Source organism: Mustela erminea, chromosome 6 (assembly GCF_009829155.1).
Source record: "Mustela erminea isolate mMusErm1 chromosome 6, mMusErm1.Pri, whole genome shotgun sequence".
Lineage (NCBI taxonomy): Eukaryota > Metazoa > Chordata > Mammalia > Carnivora > Mustelidae > Mustela > Mustela erminea.
Window position 1 is genome coordinate 144817505 of NC_045619.1, and position 17115 is coordinate 144834619.

The 17115-nt window shown below is 57.6% G+C and overlaps 1 protein-coding gene across 6 annotated transcripts in view; it reads left to right on the top strand.

The window, feature by feature from the left end:
• The window catches only part of DIP2C (disco interacting protein 2 homolog C), a 348933-nt gene extending 341202 nt beyond the window's left edge, over nucleotides 1-7731 (top strand). For 5 of the 6 annotated variants that reach the window (XM_032349895.1, XM_032349898.1, XM_032349897.1 and 2 more), the window contains 3 exons: nucleotides 1069-1243; nucleotides 2629-2752; nucleotides 5430-5682. In XM_032349895.1, the coding sequence (XP_032205786.1) occupies nucleotides 1069-1243; nucleotides 2629-2752; nucleotides 5430-5682 (552 nt within the window). Of the gene's footprint in view, nucleotides 1-1068; nucleotides 1244-2628; nucleotides 2753-5429 lie in introns of all 6 variants that reach the window. The other variant, XM_032349894.1, reaches the window with a different exon arrangement.
• Nucleotides 7732-17115: the final 9384 nt, after the last annotated feature.

The following is a 17115-nucleotide window of genomic DNA, read 5'->3' on the forward strand; positions in this document are numbered from 1 at the left end:
GTGTTTTCCGTGGTCGGAAGCGCTTCCGTCGCTCACGTTCACCACGAGACCTTTCCCGGCCGACCCGCCGTCCCCGACCCGCCGCCCGCCCAGCGCGGCCAGCCATGGAGGACGGAGGGGCCGCGCGGACGGTGCAAACACCCCTCCTTCCCTCCCGCTCTCTCCGAGGCCGAGCCCTCCGTGTGCCCCGGGCCGCCCCTCTCCCGGCTGCGGGGTCACCGGCCCTGTGTGGTTGGCCTTCCCTCCGTCCCTCCAGACCTGCCCCGTAGGCGCTGACGCCCCATGAGAAACCCCAGCGCTCAGCAGACAGGGAGCCAGCTGGCGGTTGGCGGAGGGCAGGAGGTGCGCAGGGGTGAGTGAGGACGGGGAGTGGACAGTGCGGCTCGGGGAGTGCGGCGACGGGAGGCCATGATGTGCTGGGGGACTGGTCACTGCCCCGTCACGCAGACAAGGGTCCGGTCGCTCCACTGTGCACGGGACACTCCGGTGACCTCGTGGCTCGGGACCCTTCAGGGGACGCCTCTCCCGGAGGCCGGCGCCTGTGTATAAAGGGCGGTGTGAGTGTCGGGCGCGGCCCAGCCTCGTTTCTCTGAGGCTGGGCTTGGGCCCTCACTGCACGTTCTCGGTCACAGGCGAGATCAGAGCGGAGGTGACGGAACTACACAGGAGCCTCATTCGGGGACGCTTTCCCCGATGAGACAGGAGGACGGCGCGCTGCCCTGGGCGCCTGAGCGAGCCCCTCGCTGTTGCTTTCCGCCCGGGGCTGTGTCTTACTGAGAAGACTGTGCGCAGGACAGCCGGGCGGGGTTCGGTCTGCCCGTGGGCCGTGTCGCTTCTGTCCCTGCTGATGCAGGCGCCCGGGAGGCAGCGGGGGCCCGGTGGCAGACACATTTGATGCGCTCACTTTAAAACCCTCCAGGCGTTTTCACGGGCTCCTCGCGAGGCGGACAGCGTCACTGTTTGATTAGTGGCTCTTGTCCAGGAGAAGCGGTGGCGTCCGCGTCAGGCTCCTGCAGACCCCCCGGGCGAGCCCCCAGGCGAGCCCCGGCTCTGTCGCTTCCTTCACAGATCTGGGTTCACAGCGCCCACAACGCCAGTGGCTACTTCACCATTTACGGAGACGAGTCCCTCCAGTCAGACCACTTCAACTCAAGGTTAAGTTTTGGAGACACGCAGACGGTCTGGGCGCGGACGGGCTACTTGGGGTTCCTGCGGAGGACGGAGCTCACGGATGCAAACGGAGGTAAGACCCCGGGCGGTGAGTGGAGAGGCCGGGCCGCAGCCCCAAGAGTACGCTGTGTGCTGCCCAGCAGCGGGAATGCAGCCGAGCGGAAGGAGCGGAGGGCCAGCGTGAGTCCACACGCTGAAGTCACGTGTCCCAGACTCTGCGCTGTCCCGGAGCCAAGGACAGGTTTAAACCAGGGACAGGAGCCAGGACGCTGCCCCATGCAGCAGACAGACCCCTCGCCCACCGGGCAGCCGCCCCGTCCCACTGAGGGCCGCCCGGGACCCAGGCTGGACAGCGGCCGCGGGGGCTGTCCCGGGCCTGGCTTGTCAGGAAAGGGAGGTAGGGGGGCACTCAGGCCTTGGGCAGGCGGGTGGAGGCTGCTGCCCCCTCCCCCGAATGGGGCTGGTGCTGAGTTCTGGAAGGTGCACAGGCCTCCGCGCTGGGGACGCCTGAGCTGCCAGCGCCGCTGCGGTCCGCAGGGCTTGAACCTGGCCGAACTGGCGTGTATTTAGGGGAAAACACAAAAATATTTTGGCATCACATCAGCAATTGGGGAAAATCATAGAGTGTTTTATTTGAGCGCGGTCTCTGGGATTCCTGTGACGTCCCAAGCGAGTCCGGGCCGTGGCGATCCGGACCCCCAGGAGGTGGGACTGGCCCCCTCCTGCCAGACTCGGGGGCTCTGGGACAGCACTGCTGCGGTTTCCTCACTTCGGGGACCCCCCAAAGGTGGGACACCTGCCGCAGTAGTAGAAAACGGCAAATCAACGTCTCCGTCTCATCCGACCTGGGTTCCCGGTCTCCTGTCTGCCAATCACGTCTTCAGACTCTTCCCGATACACCTACTACCCTAAAGATGAAGGGGTCTGCTTAGCTTTAAGGGAAGATGGACCGACGTCCCATTGTCGTTGTCCAAGGTTTGCATGAGGGATTGCGTGAGCGAAGGGGTCTCTGTTCGTGGACGTTACCAGAGACTGCGCACTCGTCCCACTCGGAGCCGGGTTTCTAGCAGCTCCGACCTCATGGGACGCCGTCCGAGGGCACGGGGGCTTTGGTTCAGGCCGTGCTGCGTGCTGACCTGCGGCTCTGGGAGAGTGCGGTGCCTGCCGGCACCCAAGGGGCGGAGGGGCCCAGAGGAGTAGGAGACAGTGTCCTGGTGTGCAGAATTGGGGCTGGATGCGCACAGGGCCCCGTGGTGCCAAGGTGCACGGCTGGCCAGGCTGGTGTCCCGGGGACCCCGGTGGTCCCGGTGGCCCAGACCCATGAGAGAAAGGGACGAGCAGCCTGCGCTCAGCAGCCCCGTTCCTCAGCCGCTGTGTCTGACTCGGGTGGTTGAACCTTCAGTCCTCACGACGCAGCTGCGTGGTGCGGAGACTCACACACGTTCCCCACCCCCGCAGAGCGCCACGACGCCCTGTACGTGGTGGGCGCGCTGGACGAGGCCATGGAGCTGCGGGGCATGCGGTACCACCCGATCGACATCGAGACCTCAGTCATCCGAGCCCACAAGAGCGTCACGGAGTGGTGAGTGCGGCGGGCGCGGTGGGCGTCCCAGGGCCCCGTGCGGGCAAGCAGGGTTTGTGCTCCACTAGCTCTGGGATTAAGAGCTCGGCCGGAAGGGAGCGCTGTTGGCCCGCAGGCCGTGTCCCATGCGTCCCTGGAAGACACGGTACTAACCCCTGCGGGGCAAGGCCCAGGAGGCCAGGTGGTCGCTATTTGAGTTTTGTTTCCGAGAGCCAGACGGATGTGCACACACAAGCGGGCCCTGAAATGGGCGCACCCCATGGACGCCTGTCCCCCTGGGAGCTGTGACCGGTTCCCACAGGAGAAGGCTGAGGTGTGGAGAAGGGGACCCGCCCGAGTACAACCACAGGCCAGTGACCAGGCAGGCAGGGCCCTCGGGCACGTGGGGCTCGCCGTCCCAGAGCATGGCTTCCTGCCTCCTGCTGCATGGGGCTGGCCTGGGGGCCTCGCGGGCCCTCACGGCCCATGCACGGTGGCCCTGGTGAAGGACACTGGTGCAGAGCGACTCCGTGCCCTCTGCTGTAGGTTCACTGGTCTGCTCGACCCCAGAGCTGCCGGGACCCATGTGCTCTCGGGCTCAGCTGCCAAGGGAGCCACATGCCAGAATGTCCCCCGAGCAGTCCCTCCTGGTGGGGACAGGAGCCTGAGTTCTTCACTGCCCCTGGGGAGCTGATAACGGGGGGGTATCTGTTGACGGCAGCTCAAACGCGTGGAAGAGACAGTGCGCTGGCGACCCCACGCGCGGCCCCGTGCTTCCGACGAGGCACTGTCCTCTCCCCCCGGGGCTACAGGAGCCGCCTGTGCACATGAATGTGGACGGAGCCAGGACTCCTGGAGACACAGGCGCGCAGGGACAGCGCAGGGCTCGCTCTGTCTCCGCGCCGCTAGCTCAACGCGCCAGCGACCGCCTCCCACACTTGTTCTACCTGCCCCAAGCATTTCCCTCTGGTGGCAAAGGGCTGTTTCCACCTTCGGGGTCTGTGACGGGGGCTCCCAGCCGCCCCCTGGGGTGTGTTCTAAGCCCTGCCGCGGCCTCCTGCCCCGTGGCCCACGAGCTGATGCGTGCGGGGCGTCGCACTCACCTTGCCTCAACAAGCGCGCCACAGTCCCGTCCCGCGGGCCCGTCCGTCGGAGCCCGCGCGGCTGAGCCTGTTGCCCTTGCTCCTTCTCGCCCCCCTGCCCCACCCGGGCTCCCCTCCCGCGCACCCCCAGTGACTCGCTCCAGGGCGAGGGCGGACGCTGCGTCCCTCCGTGGGCCGGTTTCATGGAGGCGCGGGCCAGCCGACCTCACCCAGGCCAGATCGCCCCTTCTCATCCGTCGTGTCCAGGGTCGGCCATCTCTGGCCCTCGGGGGACGACGCCCGCCCGGCCCGTAGCTCCCTGGCAAACCCCCTCCATCAAATGCAGAAACCCGATTCTTGATGCTGTGTCGAAAGCGTCAGACGCTGTAATAAAATTATACCCCAGGTGGCTGCTCTGGTATAAAATCTGTGATGTCCCAAACTCAGTGTGGGCTCACTTGGGCCACACAGAGCAATATTTTAGTGTCATAAAGGGCCCTAGTCCGGGAACGCGGCACCAGCACATGCTGGGAATGGACCTTGGCAGGACCGTTGCTGAGCTGCACGCGTCATGGCCAACAGCAGAAGCAGTCGCCTGGGGGACCCGTTCTCCAGTACTTCCCCGCCACGCTGACGTGTGTGTGGGTCACACTGAACAAAACGGGCGTGTTTTTCTGACAGACCTACCCATACGGTCGTAGGGAACAGTAGTGCGTTTCCCAAACACTTGCTGCCCCCTGGACCCTTCTCGCCCGCGGCCCAGCGCAGGCCACCGGAGCCCGGCCGCCGACAGGCCTCCCCTGCCCCCACCAGCCCATAGACCGAGGGCTCCAGGAGCATCGCCTACTAAGGCCCTGTAACCACCCGTTTACAGACCAGCCTAGAAACCGCAGGTGGCTTAGGCTCCCACACACTGGCCAGACCCAATCGTCCGGGCCGCCCTCCACTGAAAGATCCCAAACAAAGGGCTTCTGGGTGAGTCGCTGACCTTCTGGAGGAACTTCCGCCCGCACGGTTCCCCTCCCACTGCCGGACACCCCTCCCAGACCGAGTGCTGCGGCTGTCCGTTGCTGGGCGCCCCCCCCCCCCGCCCCGTCTGCAGCTGACCGCTGCGGTGTCTGCCCCAGCGCGACCGGGGCCCATGGTCAGCCGAACACAGAGCTGGCGGCGGTCCGTGTTTCTCTCCCTCCCGTGACGTCCTCCTCCTGCTGTGGCAGAGGGAGGTCAGGACGGGCCCCAAAGCCCTGGCTGCTCTGCAGCCTGTGCCCGCTCTCCACTGACCACGCCCGAGGACAGGACGGCACCTGACGGGCCCCATGCGCACGTGCTGGGGCATCTGGGGTGCCCTGGCACCCCGTGTCCCACGGCCACAGCTGTCAGGGTGCTGCCGGCACGGAGATCCCCTGCGTGCACGGCAGCCGCCGTGAGCACCGGCCGTCAGGAAACGCTGCCCACGGGAGTGAGTGCGGCCACTTAGCGAGCTAAGGGCCACGGGCTCAGAGAGACCGTCAGTGCGCGGGCAGGTCAGGAAAGAACCGGGTGGGCCTTCTCGGGAAGCAAACACAGTTGTCACGGAAACGCCTCACAGCCTAGCGACGGTTTTCTCTGTCTTGCAGCGCGGTGTTCACCTGGACTAATTTGTTGGTGGTCGTGGTTGAGCTTGATGGGTCAGAGCAGGAAGCCTTGGACCTGGTGCCCTTGGTGACCAACGTGGTCCTGGAGGAGCACTACCTGGTGGTGGGGGTCGTGGTCGTGGTGGACATCGGCGTCATCCCCATCAACTCCCGGGGAGAGAAGCAGCGGATGCACCTGCGCGACGGGTTTTTGGCCGACCAGCTGGATCCCATCTACGTGGCCTACAACATGTAGCGTCATCTCTGGCCCCGCAGACTCTCCTAGGGAAGTAACCGTTTCTCTCAGTGTCACTAAAGTTTGCCGGCACGGGGGCGACATTCGCCGGAATGGAGCCTTGTTGGCGCGGTGGTGAGACTTTCCGCAGCAGTCCTGATTGGCATGGGGGTGAGATGTGGAATGTGCGTTTACCACTGAAGCTTGCTCAGAAGGACTTTGGATTACTGCCTTCGGTTTGTTGGAAAAACCCATTTCAAAAACTTTCTTTTCTTTTTTTTTTTTAATTATTGAATAATAAGTGCTTTCTTCGTAAATGTGGTATTTTGTTAAGCCAAAATAGCAATTAAAAAAATATTCTGCCCTCCAGATGGGTTCTTTTAAACAATTTATGTAGTGTGACAAAGAATTGTTTTCTCTGTTTAATGTGTCATAAAATCTTAATGACATGGACCTTGTTACTAATTTAAGCCATTGCTAGATTTCATCCTTTTAGGAAAGTTTGTTGAGGTACGAGAAAACCTTCCAAATAGCACCTTCCAATTAGATTTTAGCAGCTTTCTCTGTCAGAAGTGTGCTGGAGAGACAAAGGCTAACATACGGCCTTTGAAGTTAGCATAGAGTGAGAAGAAATTATAAATAAGGTGTATTTCGGCAACTATCTTGCAGATATCTTTGTACTAAACTGAAAAGATAAAATAAGTTAACTTCACATGTAATTATGTACAAAACGTTTAATTTATTTTGATCTCTTTAGAAGTATAAAAGAGAAAAACATTCAAGAACATTAAAGTCTTGTAATGTTTGCTAATATAAAAAAAGTGTTGTATTATCTTGCGTGGATAGTATCACAACAAATATATATATATGAAATATAAATTCACTAATGAACAAAGGAGATTTTAAAGTTTAAAATGCAGAACCTGTCACTTGCATGGTGTCCCTCACTGTACTGTAGACAAAGCGAGATTGTCTCCCACCCACTCTGCCGACACGAGCAATCCCGGATTGCCTGTAGCCCGGTCTACCTGTGTCTTCTAGAACCAGAGACCAGCAAGCGAAGTTACTGCCACGTCAGAGATGGGGAGGAGTCGGAGGCTGAACGTGCACTACTTCCCCTTGGCCGCGGGGGCGACGGTGACCGGTCTGTGCGGGGCGGGCCGCGCCACGGAGCGCGCACCAGGGCAGGCAGGCGGAGAGGGCCGCCGTTCCTGAGCCGCCAGAGTTCCTTGTCCTTCATCATTTTTGTTCACGTCACCCCTCCCGGTCCTTGGCATGGACAGGACAGCTCTTCCGTGACGGTTCGCACCCGGTGGCGCCGCCTCCCTCCGATGGCCGTCGTCCCGAGTGCACAGACTGTCCCGAGCAGCTTGAAGGGAAGAGACTCGCAGAGGAGACCGTCCCCTCGGCCGGCTGTGTGCGGCTCCCCGCCCGGCGCGAGCAGAACCTGCAGGGACCCGTCCTGAGCGGCCGGGAGCCCTCGCAGAGCGCCGGCGAGAGCTTTCCTGCGAGAAGCCCCGGCTGTCTGCGCTCCTCCTGCCGTGGATGATGCGTTTCTGATCTCCGTCTCGCCGCCGCCTCACACGCCTTCCGGTGTCCGCGTCTCATCTGTGCGCTCCTCGATCGAGTTGGCCCCTCGGTGTCCAGCCCAGAAGAGGTATCCACTGTCCAAGTGTGGTTTCTCTTGTAACTGCCCCAGTAGGACCCTGCAGTGGCTCTCGTTGCTAGAAATGCATGACCAAGATTGTTGCTGGGCAAACCTTAGTCTCTCTTCGTTGTGCCGTAGGCGATGTCTTCATCGGCCTTTGCTGTACGCGCCAGCAGTAAGCCCTTTGCTAAAACAGAGTTTTGTTTGACTTCCAAGATGCAAGGCTAACTGTTTTTAGAAAATTTTAAGTGGCTTTTTAAGAAATTTGTCTGCATGTGGGGTGCATCATTCCGTCTCCACAAACAGTTTGATTTTTTTAAATATCGTTTGAGTTCATCGCTGTGTGTGACTCTTTCTCTACACGCTTCAGATACACATCCCTACAGTCTTCTGCTTCCTAAGGGGGGGAAACCCCACCACACACCCACCTTGTTTAAGGGGAAGGAGGTGTAAGGTGTCAGGTAAGACACTGACTAGGAAACACAGCTACAGGGTAATCGTGGGTCGAGCTGGTGTCGGAAGCAAACAAGAAATCAGGTTATCACTTCCAAGTATGAGCTTCACGGGCGGGGAGGGGCGGTCGTGAACGTGGTTAGGGACGTCCTGTCATCTCTCATGTTAGCGTTGAGGTCCAGAGGGTTGGGGGCTGGGATCGAAGGTCGTTTGTGCGAGAGGAAGGAAATAGCAATAAAGAAGGATTGTTCCGTATTCGAAATTGTGCCGTAGATAAATCATCCATGGGAATGTAACGATGTTTGTCTTGTGACCTTGTGCTTTTGAAGTCAGACAAAACCGTGCAATCGACTTGCACAAAGAAGGGTACACAATGAACATTGAAACACAGACCTAACCCAACAGGGCGGCTTCCTCATGGTGCTTGTTTATTATGTATATTTAATCCTGCTTGACACTTTACCCAAGGGAAACTGCCCCTTTTATCAGTTGAATGTTAGCAGCGTTATTTCATAGAGTGTGTGACTGGTTAGAGAAATCCATGTACTCAGCCAGTCACGGTTTCAAACAAAATTTTTATGTGCAAAGGACGGTAACCTTCTCGTATGTTAAACCACCGGTAAGCTTTGTACATCTGTGATGACGCCTGTTTTATATTCAAATGAACAAATAAAAGCTTTTATTTTTGTTGCTCTGAAAATAGCAGTTTCTTAATTGGTCCCTGGACACTGTCTGGGACGGCTTCCCCCCAGGAAGGAAGTGACCCCCGCAGGGACGTGGGAAACGGATCTCACTGTTTACATACTTTGTTGCGTTACTTACTAGTACGGATGATCATACTTTGAACGATGTTTAAATTTTGATGTGGGCATTTATTGCTTAAAAAATTCCTATGGCAACAAATGTTTTGTGAAATGTTTTTTTTTAATTCTTTTAAATATATCTAAATATATTTGTTCACATTTGCTGCAAGTGTACAGATTCTTGGTAGATTGGGGACAAAGAGGAAGCCCGAGTGCCGACGCCTCCCGACAGCCGAGTGACGGGGAACCCCGCGTGGGGGCCCGGGCTGGGCTCCTCCGTCCGCCGGCTCCCTGCTCGCCCGACAACCGACAACCGCAGGGGCCGGGCTGCGGCCCAGGATCCGAGGTTCCTGCAGGCTCGTCTCGCGGAAGGCGGCGGCAGGTGGACCTACCTTCGGCCCACGTGTTCCCCGGGGCAGGTGGACACCACGAGCTCCCGTGAACGTTACGAGGGGCTGGTGGTGCGCGCGGGGACACCGCGTCTGCGCGCGTCACGGGGCTTCGCCGGCACCTGCGGTGAGAACGCGGGACCCGCACGCGGCGTAGCGCCCGCGCCCTGCCCCGGGGCCCTCGGCCCGCGCTCCCCCACCCACGGCGGCTTCCCAGGCGCGCCGAGCGTCCGTTTGGTGGCCGCGGGGTCGCCTGCCTGCGGGGTCGTGTCCCGCGCGAGGTCCCGGGCGCGCCGGCGGGCGGTCCGTGCCCCTGGGGAGGGGCGGGGGCGCGCGCGGCGCAGGTGCAGGTGCAGGTGCCGGTGCGGGAGCCGAGCGCGGGCCGGACGGCGCCTGCGGCACACGCGGCGGTCAGCAGGCGGCGCCCGAGCCCCCCAGTGCCACCCCCGGCGCGGGACGGAGCCCGCGGGTGCGGCCCGTCCCGAGGCGACTGACCCGGAGCGAGCCCGGTCGCGGCCGCCGCCGAGAGGGGGGACAGGAGCGTGGGGGGGAGCGGCGGCCGCGGCGACAGCCGGCTGCGGGCAGCCCCGTCGGCTCGTGCCCAGCTGTCCCCTCCTCCCGCCCCGGGCCGGCCGCGCTTCCCTGGGGCGCCCCCGGTGCCGCGCCGACCGCCGGCGTTCGCTGAGCCCTCGGAGCGCGGGACCTCGTCGCGGGTGAGCGGTGTCGGGGCCTCCGGGGGCAGAGGGCCTGAGCCCCGCGGCGCGGATGCCAGACGGACGGACGGACGGACGGGGGAGCTGCTGCGAGCGGGTGAACGCGCTTCTGTTCAGGGCGCGGAAGGCGCCGGCGAACCCGTGCTCGCCCCGGACCTGCAGCCGAACTTCCTGACCCTGGTGACCCGCCGTTGGGGCCCAGGAGCCCCCGCCACGGGACCGGTGTCCGGACGCAGCGGGAGGAGGATCAGGGAAGACGGGGGGCCGGGGGAGGAGTTAGAGCTCTGCGGCCCGCGAGGCCTGGGTCACTCACGGGCCGGGGCGCGGGAGGAAAACCCAGCGGGGAAGGAAGGTGCGGGGAAGGGCGAGGGCGCGGCGGGACCCGGGGAGGAGGCGCGTGTGTTCCTCGGCGGCGGGGGCCGTGCGGTGTCCACGCCGTTGCTCGCCTGGCACAGAGCCGTGTGGACGCGGAGTGTTCCCCGTCGGCACTGCCTTGGGAAGGGAAGGTGAGGGCCGCCCCGAGACGGTGCATCAGGGCCGCCCCAGGGAGACCTGGTCCTCCTCTGCCCTCGCACAGACCCCGGGGGCTTCTGGTCAGACGCAGTCGTGGGTCTTCGTGGGTACTCGGGCCTGCGAGGTGGGGCCGCATCTGGGCAGCAGGTCCCCGGGGTCTGAGCGGAGCTCCGCGGGGCTCCCGGGCCGGCCCGCAGCGTTTCTGCAGGGCCTGGAGGTCCTGTCTCCGCCGCCCCTTCCCGCTGGCGCCCCCGCCGGGCAGCTCTCAGGTAAGTGGGCTGCGCGCCGGCGCCTTGTGTGGACACAGAAGTTCGCGTCTCGTGTAACTTCCTCATCACAAATACGGTTCTGTTAGCCTGTTGAACTATTTAGGAGGATAAACGCTATTTTTAGCTTTTGGGTTCTACAGACAGTCACTGGATTTGGCCCCAAGGTCATGGTTTGCTGATTCCTGTTCTAGGATACAAAGTAATAGGGCAGACTTTGGGAGAATCAACTGTTGTTTCTGATTTTTCCTTCAAGAGGAATTAGTTTCTGTGTCTGGTTATTTGGTCTTCAAAAAATTTAATGTTCCAAATTCTGTATCATTCCCTTGAATATCTGAGCACCTGCCGCCTGTGGCCGCGGGGGTGACGCGAGGCTCTGGGTGACGGAGGCATGAGCAGGTGCTCAGTTCCACGTTAGCTGGAGACTTGGGCTTGGTCTGCTTCGCACGGGGGAGTCACCTGAGCTCTGCTGCCTCTGAAACGAAGGGGTAAGACGAGGTGATGTCAGTGCCCTCATCTGGCCTGCACAGACACCGTGGGGACCGGTCTTCGGAGATGCGATCTCAAGCCGAGGGCTCCTTGTCTGTTTCTCCGACACAGGAGCCCCCCGGGGAGCTCTGACAGAAAGTGCCTTTTACTTCTCCAAGTAAACCCTCAGGGTCACTGAAGACATGCTTTGGGGGGTGTGGGGCATTTTTTTGCTCGTACAGTGGTTATACAAGGGTGACCGTGTCAGGTAGGTGGCATCTCGGCAGGTAAAGGAGACAAGCCCAGCCTGTGGCTCGCTCTCTCCCAGCCAGCGCCCGTCCTAACTCAGCAGCAGTGGTGTTGGGGGTCCACGACTGAACCGAATACTCCAGGACTCTTATTTCCTAAAATAGCAACCAAATCCCCCAAATGTCAAGATGCTTTTTAAGCCGCTCAGTTCAGAACTGCTGGTAGCGCTTCACTGACGGTCTGTCACAGGCGGCCCTGTCTGCTGTGGGTTCCTAACTCTGTCACAGGTTACGGTCGTGTGGAGAAGCACTTCAGAAGACGCTCTTCTAAGAGCCCCCACGGTTGTGTGTGATGTGAACGGTTAAACCTCCGTTTGGTTTGTACAAAGTCAGACGTTCGGGTCTCATGGCCAGTGTTTTGTGTAGAAAGAACACATAAAAGGATGGCCGGGGCGGTTCTACAGAAAACTCCTTTCCCCCGTTGCCACCTCTCCGCCTTCAGAGATCTCTGTGCGCTCCCTCGCGCAGCACGGCCGCCGGCTTCAGGCCGCCTCGCGGCTCAGAGAGCGAGGTCAGCGCGTCCCACGGCACTGAGGGCACTGGCTGTGCTCGCGAGCACGTGAGTGGGTCTCGAGATGGGGCTCCAGAGTCACAGAATTGCCAGGGACCACAATGCAGTCAGGGAAGTAAGCCAGAGAGTGAGAAGTGGACAGCACGTTGTGTGTGGTGTGAGGACCTCCCCTCAGAAGGGGCCAGTTGGGCAAGGGGAAAGGACAGACGAAGACGGCCTCCGCCTGCCGACACGGTCCCTCCGCCTGCCGACAGGGTCCCGCTGCTGACCACACGGGCTATTAGGAAAACGTATTTTTTTTTCATTTTTGAAAAAATGAAACTTTAGAAAATGTTTGATTTTTATAGTGTGGCTGACCTGTGATTTCTGTAGGTTCAGGTGCACAGCGGCTCGGACCGCAGTCAGTGCGGTCGCCGTGAGCGCACAGACGTCCTGTAGCGCCCCGGACTGTGTTCCCTGTGCTGCGCCTCTCACGGCCCTGGTTTACTGGTTGTATCCCTGGACGTTTGTACCTCTGAAGCCCGGGCCCGTGTTTCACCCCCGCCCCCCGGAAACCGCAGCCTCCGCAGTCACGACTGTGCTTCTGTGGGTTTGTGCATTTGTTCTGTCTAGCAGGCTCCACATGGAAGTGACATCACATAGCGTTTGTCTCTAATTTCTTTCACGTAGCACAATACCCTATAGGTCCATCCTCGCAGGCCCAGATGACACGATGTCATCTTTCATGGCCAAGGGGTATTCCTGTGGCGTGCACCTGTGGGAGCTGCTTTCTCCACTTGGCGGCGGCGGCCCGTAGGCCGCTCCCATACCCAATACTGTAGGAAACGTGGGGCCCGCATACATTTTTGTATGAGCATTATTGTTTTCTCTGAGTAAATAACCAGCAGGAGAAATACTAGATTGTGTGGTTTTTAATGTTTTGAGGAACTTCTGTACTGTTTCCCACCTTCCTGCCAACAGCGGAGGAGGGTTCCCTTTCTCCAGATCCTCGCCAGGGCCTGTTATTTCTTGTCTTTTCGGTACTGTGCGTTCTGGCAGGTGTGAGGTGATGTCTCAGTGTGGTTTCAATTCGCATCTCCCCGGCGACGGGATGCTGAGCTCCGGCCCGCGCCTCTCTGAGCCGTCTGCCCACCTTCTTCTGAAAATAACACTCAGGTCATCTGGCCACTTTTAATCGGATTATTTTTGTTGATTTGTATGAGTTCTTTATATGTTTCGGGTGTTAACCCTTTATTGGATCTGTTATTTGCCGGGAGTGGCTCCAGTTCAGTAAGTTTGCTTTTTGTTCTGTTGATGGTTTCCTTTGTTGTGCAAAAGCTTTTTATTTTAGTGTAGTCTCGTTTGTTCGTTTTTGCTTCTGTTTTTCTTCCCTGAGGAGGTACGTCCTTGAACATGTTCTAAGGCTGCTCTCCAAGACGTGACTGCCTGTCTCACTCTCAGGGGTTTATGGCTTCGGGTCTCGCCTGTCAGTCTTGGTCCCCGTGGAGTTCACGTCTGTGTGTGTTGTAAGGCCACGGCCTCACCTGTCCTCCTGCACGTGGCGGCCCAGTTCCCAGCACCGTTCACTGAAGAGACGGCCTTTTCCTCCGTTGTATTCTTGCCCGCCTTGTGGGGTATTAATGGACCGTACAAGCAGGGGTTTCTGTACTCTCTGTCCTGTTCCGCTGACGTGTCTGTTCTCATGCTTACACCACACTGTTTGATTTACTGTGTTGTCACGGTGTATCTTGAAATCTGGAAGTCTGACCAGGGTCTCTGTGTCCACACAATTTTAGGATTATTTGTTCTCGTTTTGTGAAACATGGTATTTTGAAAGGAATTGCATGAATCTGTAGATTACTTTGAATAGTACGGACATTTTAACAATATCAGTCCTTCTAATCCCTGAGCGTGATCTGTCTTTCCATTTGTGTTGTCTTCAGTTTCTTTCATTAACGTCAGAGTTGTCAGAGTGTAGATCTTTCACTGCCTTGGGTAACTGTATAGCTTTATTCTTTTTGGTACAGCTGTGAATAGGAATGCTTTCTTAATTTCTCTCTGAGTTATTTTGTCACTAGTGTATAGAAACACAACAGATTTCTGTATGTTAATCTTGTATCCTGCAACTTCATTGAATACGTGTATTCTAATAGTTTTTTGGTGGAGTCTTTAAGGATTTCTGCATATATATCATCTGCAAATAGAGACAGTTTTGCATTTTCTTTTCCAGTTGGATGCCTTTTATTTATTTCTTTTTTTTTTTAAGATTTTATTTATTTGTCATAAAGAGAGAGCGAGAGCGAGCACAGGCAGACAGAACGGCAGGCAGAGGCAGAGGGAGAAGCGGGCTCCCTGCCGAGCAAGGAGCCCGATGTGGGACTCGATCCCAGGACACTGGGATCCTGACCTGAGCCGAAGGCAGCCGCTTAGCCAACTGAGCCACCCATGTTTATTTTTTGAGCCCTTCCCTGAAGTGCTGGGCCCCCGACACTACCTGACCTCTTCTTCATGAAGCCGTTCCTTTCGAGAGCCAGAAACATAACTGGCTTTTCTCTAATACAGAAAAGAGGGCACAGACTTAGAATGTCAGGATGGAGGAATCCATCCCAAATGAAGGAACAAAATGAGACCATGGCCAGGGATCTAAGGAACGTGCCTGACAGAGAACTTAAGTCGCCGATCGTACTGACACCGGGACCTGAGAAAAGAAGGCGTCGAGGAGACGCAGGTCCTGGACATAAAAGAGCTTAAAGAGTCAGAAACAAAGAATGTGAAAACAGACTGGAAACAGGTTTGATGCAATGAGCAGTAGAAGCAGCAGAGGAAGACATTAGTGCTCTAGAAATAAAAGTGGTGGAAAATACTGACACTGAGCAAAAGAGAAAAAGAATTCTGCAACATGAGACTAGACCCAGGGAACTCAGTGGCTCCATCCAGTGTAACATGTTCGTATCATCGAGTCCCACAAGAAGGAGAGAAGTAAGAGCAGAAATTTATTTGAGGAAATCATAGATGAAAACTCCCCTAATCTGGGAAGAGAAACACATTCAGACATCTGAACGTCTGTTCTTAAAGTCTTGGCTCTTTGTTACTAGCGCCAAGTAATAAAATGGCACCGCACACATTTCTATCTGAAGGTACATGGACCAAACAATCCAAAGGTCCACGTGTCAGAATGGATTTGAAAAGCAAGAGCCGTCCGTCTGCTGCCTGCCAGAGACTCGTTCTACACCCAGAGAGGCCTAGACATGGAAAGCAGGGGGTAGGGAAGTAGTCACCCTGCAAACGGACGTTGAAAGAAAGCCAGAGTAGCAACACTGACATCAGACAGACTAGACTTCGTTTTTTCTTTGAGATTTTATTTATTTGGGGCATCTGGGTGGCTCAGCAGGTTAAAGCCTCTGCCTTCGGCTCAGGTCATGATCCCCGGGTCCTGGGATCGAGCCCCACATTGGGCTCTCTGCTCAGCAGGGAGCCTGCTTGCTCCTCTCTCTCTGCCTGCCTCTCTGCCTACTTGTGATCTCTGTCTGTCAAATAAATAAATAAAATCTTTAAAAAAAAAAAAGATTTTATTTACTTGACAGAGAGAGACAGCGAGAGAGGAAACGCAAGCAGGGAACGAGAGAGGGAGAAGCAGGCTTTGCGCCGCGCAGAGAGCCTGATGCAGGGCTCGATCCCAGGACCCTAGGATCATGACCTGAGCTGAAGGCAAACGCTCACCGATTGTGTCCCCCAGGCACCCCTGACAAATACAACTTTAAACCAGACTCTAGAGAGAGCTGAAGAAGGGCACGGTGTCATCATAAGGGGCAGACCAACGAGACGACAGTAAATATTTATGCACCCAATGTAGGAGCACCCGGACAGGTAACACAGCAGCAACAGAAAGGGCCTGACTGATCGTGTAGTAATAATAGGGCTTTCCCCCATTGCACTTCCGTCAGTGGACAGGTGCCAAACAGAAGTCGACAAGGAGAAAGCGGCTTTGAACGACACGCTGGACCAGCTGGACCTGACAGGTATATTCAGAACATCGCGTCTTAAAAACAGCAGAAGACACACTCTTTCCACGTGCATGTGGGACATTCTCCAGAATAGGTCACGTAGTAGGTCACAAAACAGGCCCCAGCAAGACAGACAGAGGGAGGTGACACCGTGCGTGCTTTCTGGCCACAGTGCTGTGAAGTCCAGCACCAGCAAGTCCGCGCGCTACTCCACGGTGAGAGCCTGAGCCAACCCGGAAGTCAAGGAAGAAATTAAAAACTACACAGAAACATGAAAATGAACACACAACTGTCCTAACCTTTGGGATGCAGCAAATGTGGTCCCAAGGGGGACGTGTGTGGCACTAGAGGCCTACATCAAGGGGCGAGGAAAGTCTCGACCCAGCCTGCTAGAGTTTGGACACGAGCCCTTTATCAGGTGTGCTGCTCGGCAGGTCTCACCCGGGCTGCCGGCTGGTGCCCTTGCTTGTGTCCTGTGCTGTGCGGACGCGTCTCACCCGGATGAAGCCCCAGCAGTTCGTGTTTGCCGCTGTTGGCCTGGCCTCCAGCACCACGTCTAGGAAGAAGTTGCTGTGGCTGAGATCAGAGAGGTTTCTGGCTGTGTTCTTCTCCGGGGCTTTCATGGTTTCCCGTCTCACACCGAGGTCTTTCATCCATTGTAAATGTGTTTCTGTGTGTGCTTAGGGCATGGTCCAGGTTCATTCTTCTGCACGTGTCTGTCTGGTTCTCCCAGCACCATGTGTTGAAGAGACTGTCTTGTTTCCGCTGGCCGTTCTTTCCTGCTTTGCTGACCGTTAGTCGACCATATACTGTGGGTCCTCTCTGTTCTGTTCCATCGATCTGTGTGTCTGTTTCCATGCCGGTACCCGACTGTCTTGATGGTCACAGCTTTGTCATCGAGCTTGAAGTCTGGGACTGGGAGCCCCAGTGTCCATCGCCTGAGGAATGGTAAAGAAGATGTGCGCGTGTGTGTGTGTGCGTGTATGTGTGTGTGTGTGCGTGTATGTGAGTGTGTGTGTGTGCGTGCGCGCGTGTGTGTGCGCGTGTGTGTGCGCGCGCGCGTGTATGTGTGTGTGTGCATACTAGTGTATATACTAGTGTGTATACTAGTGTATCTGTGTGTACTAGTGTAGTGTGTACTAGTGTATCCGGAAGGGCCCGAAGGCGCGAAATCGCACACGAGAGGAGAAATGACCAACAGCTCGGCAACACGACCGCGAGGCCATGTTAGGAAAGCCTCTCTGCCCGCTCACGGGGCGGTCTGGGCGAGACGGTAGGTCCTTAGGAACGGTAACCTCCAGCACGGACAGGAGGACGTGGGCGACTTGAGCAGAGGGTCAGCGGCAGAGACGCGGAATCGGTAATGAGGAGTCTGAACCAGCAGGCCAGGGCCAGGCGG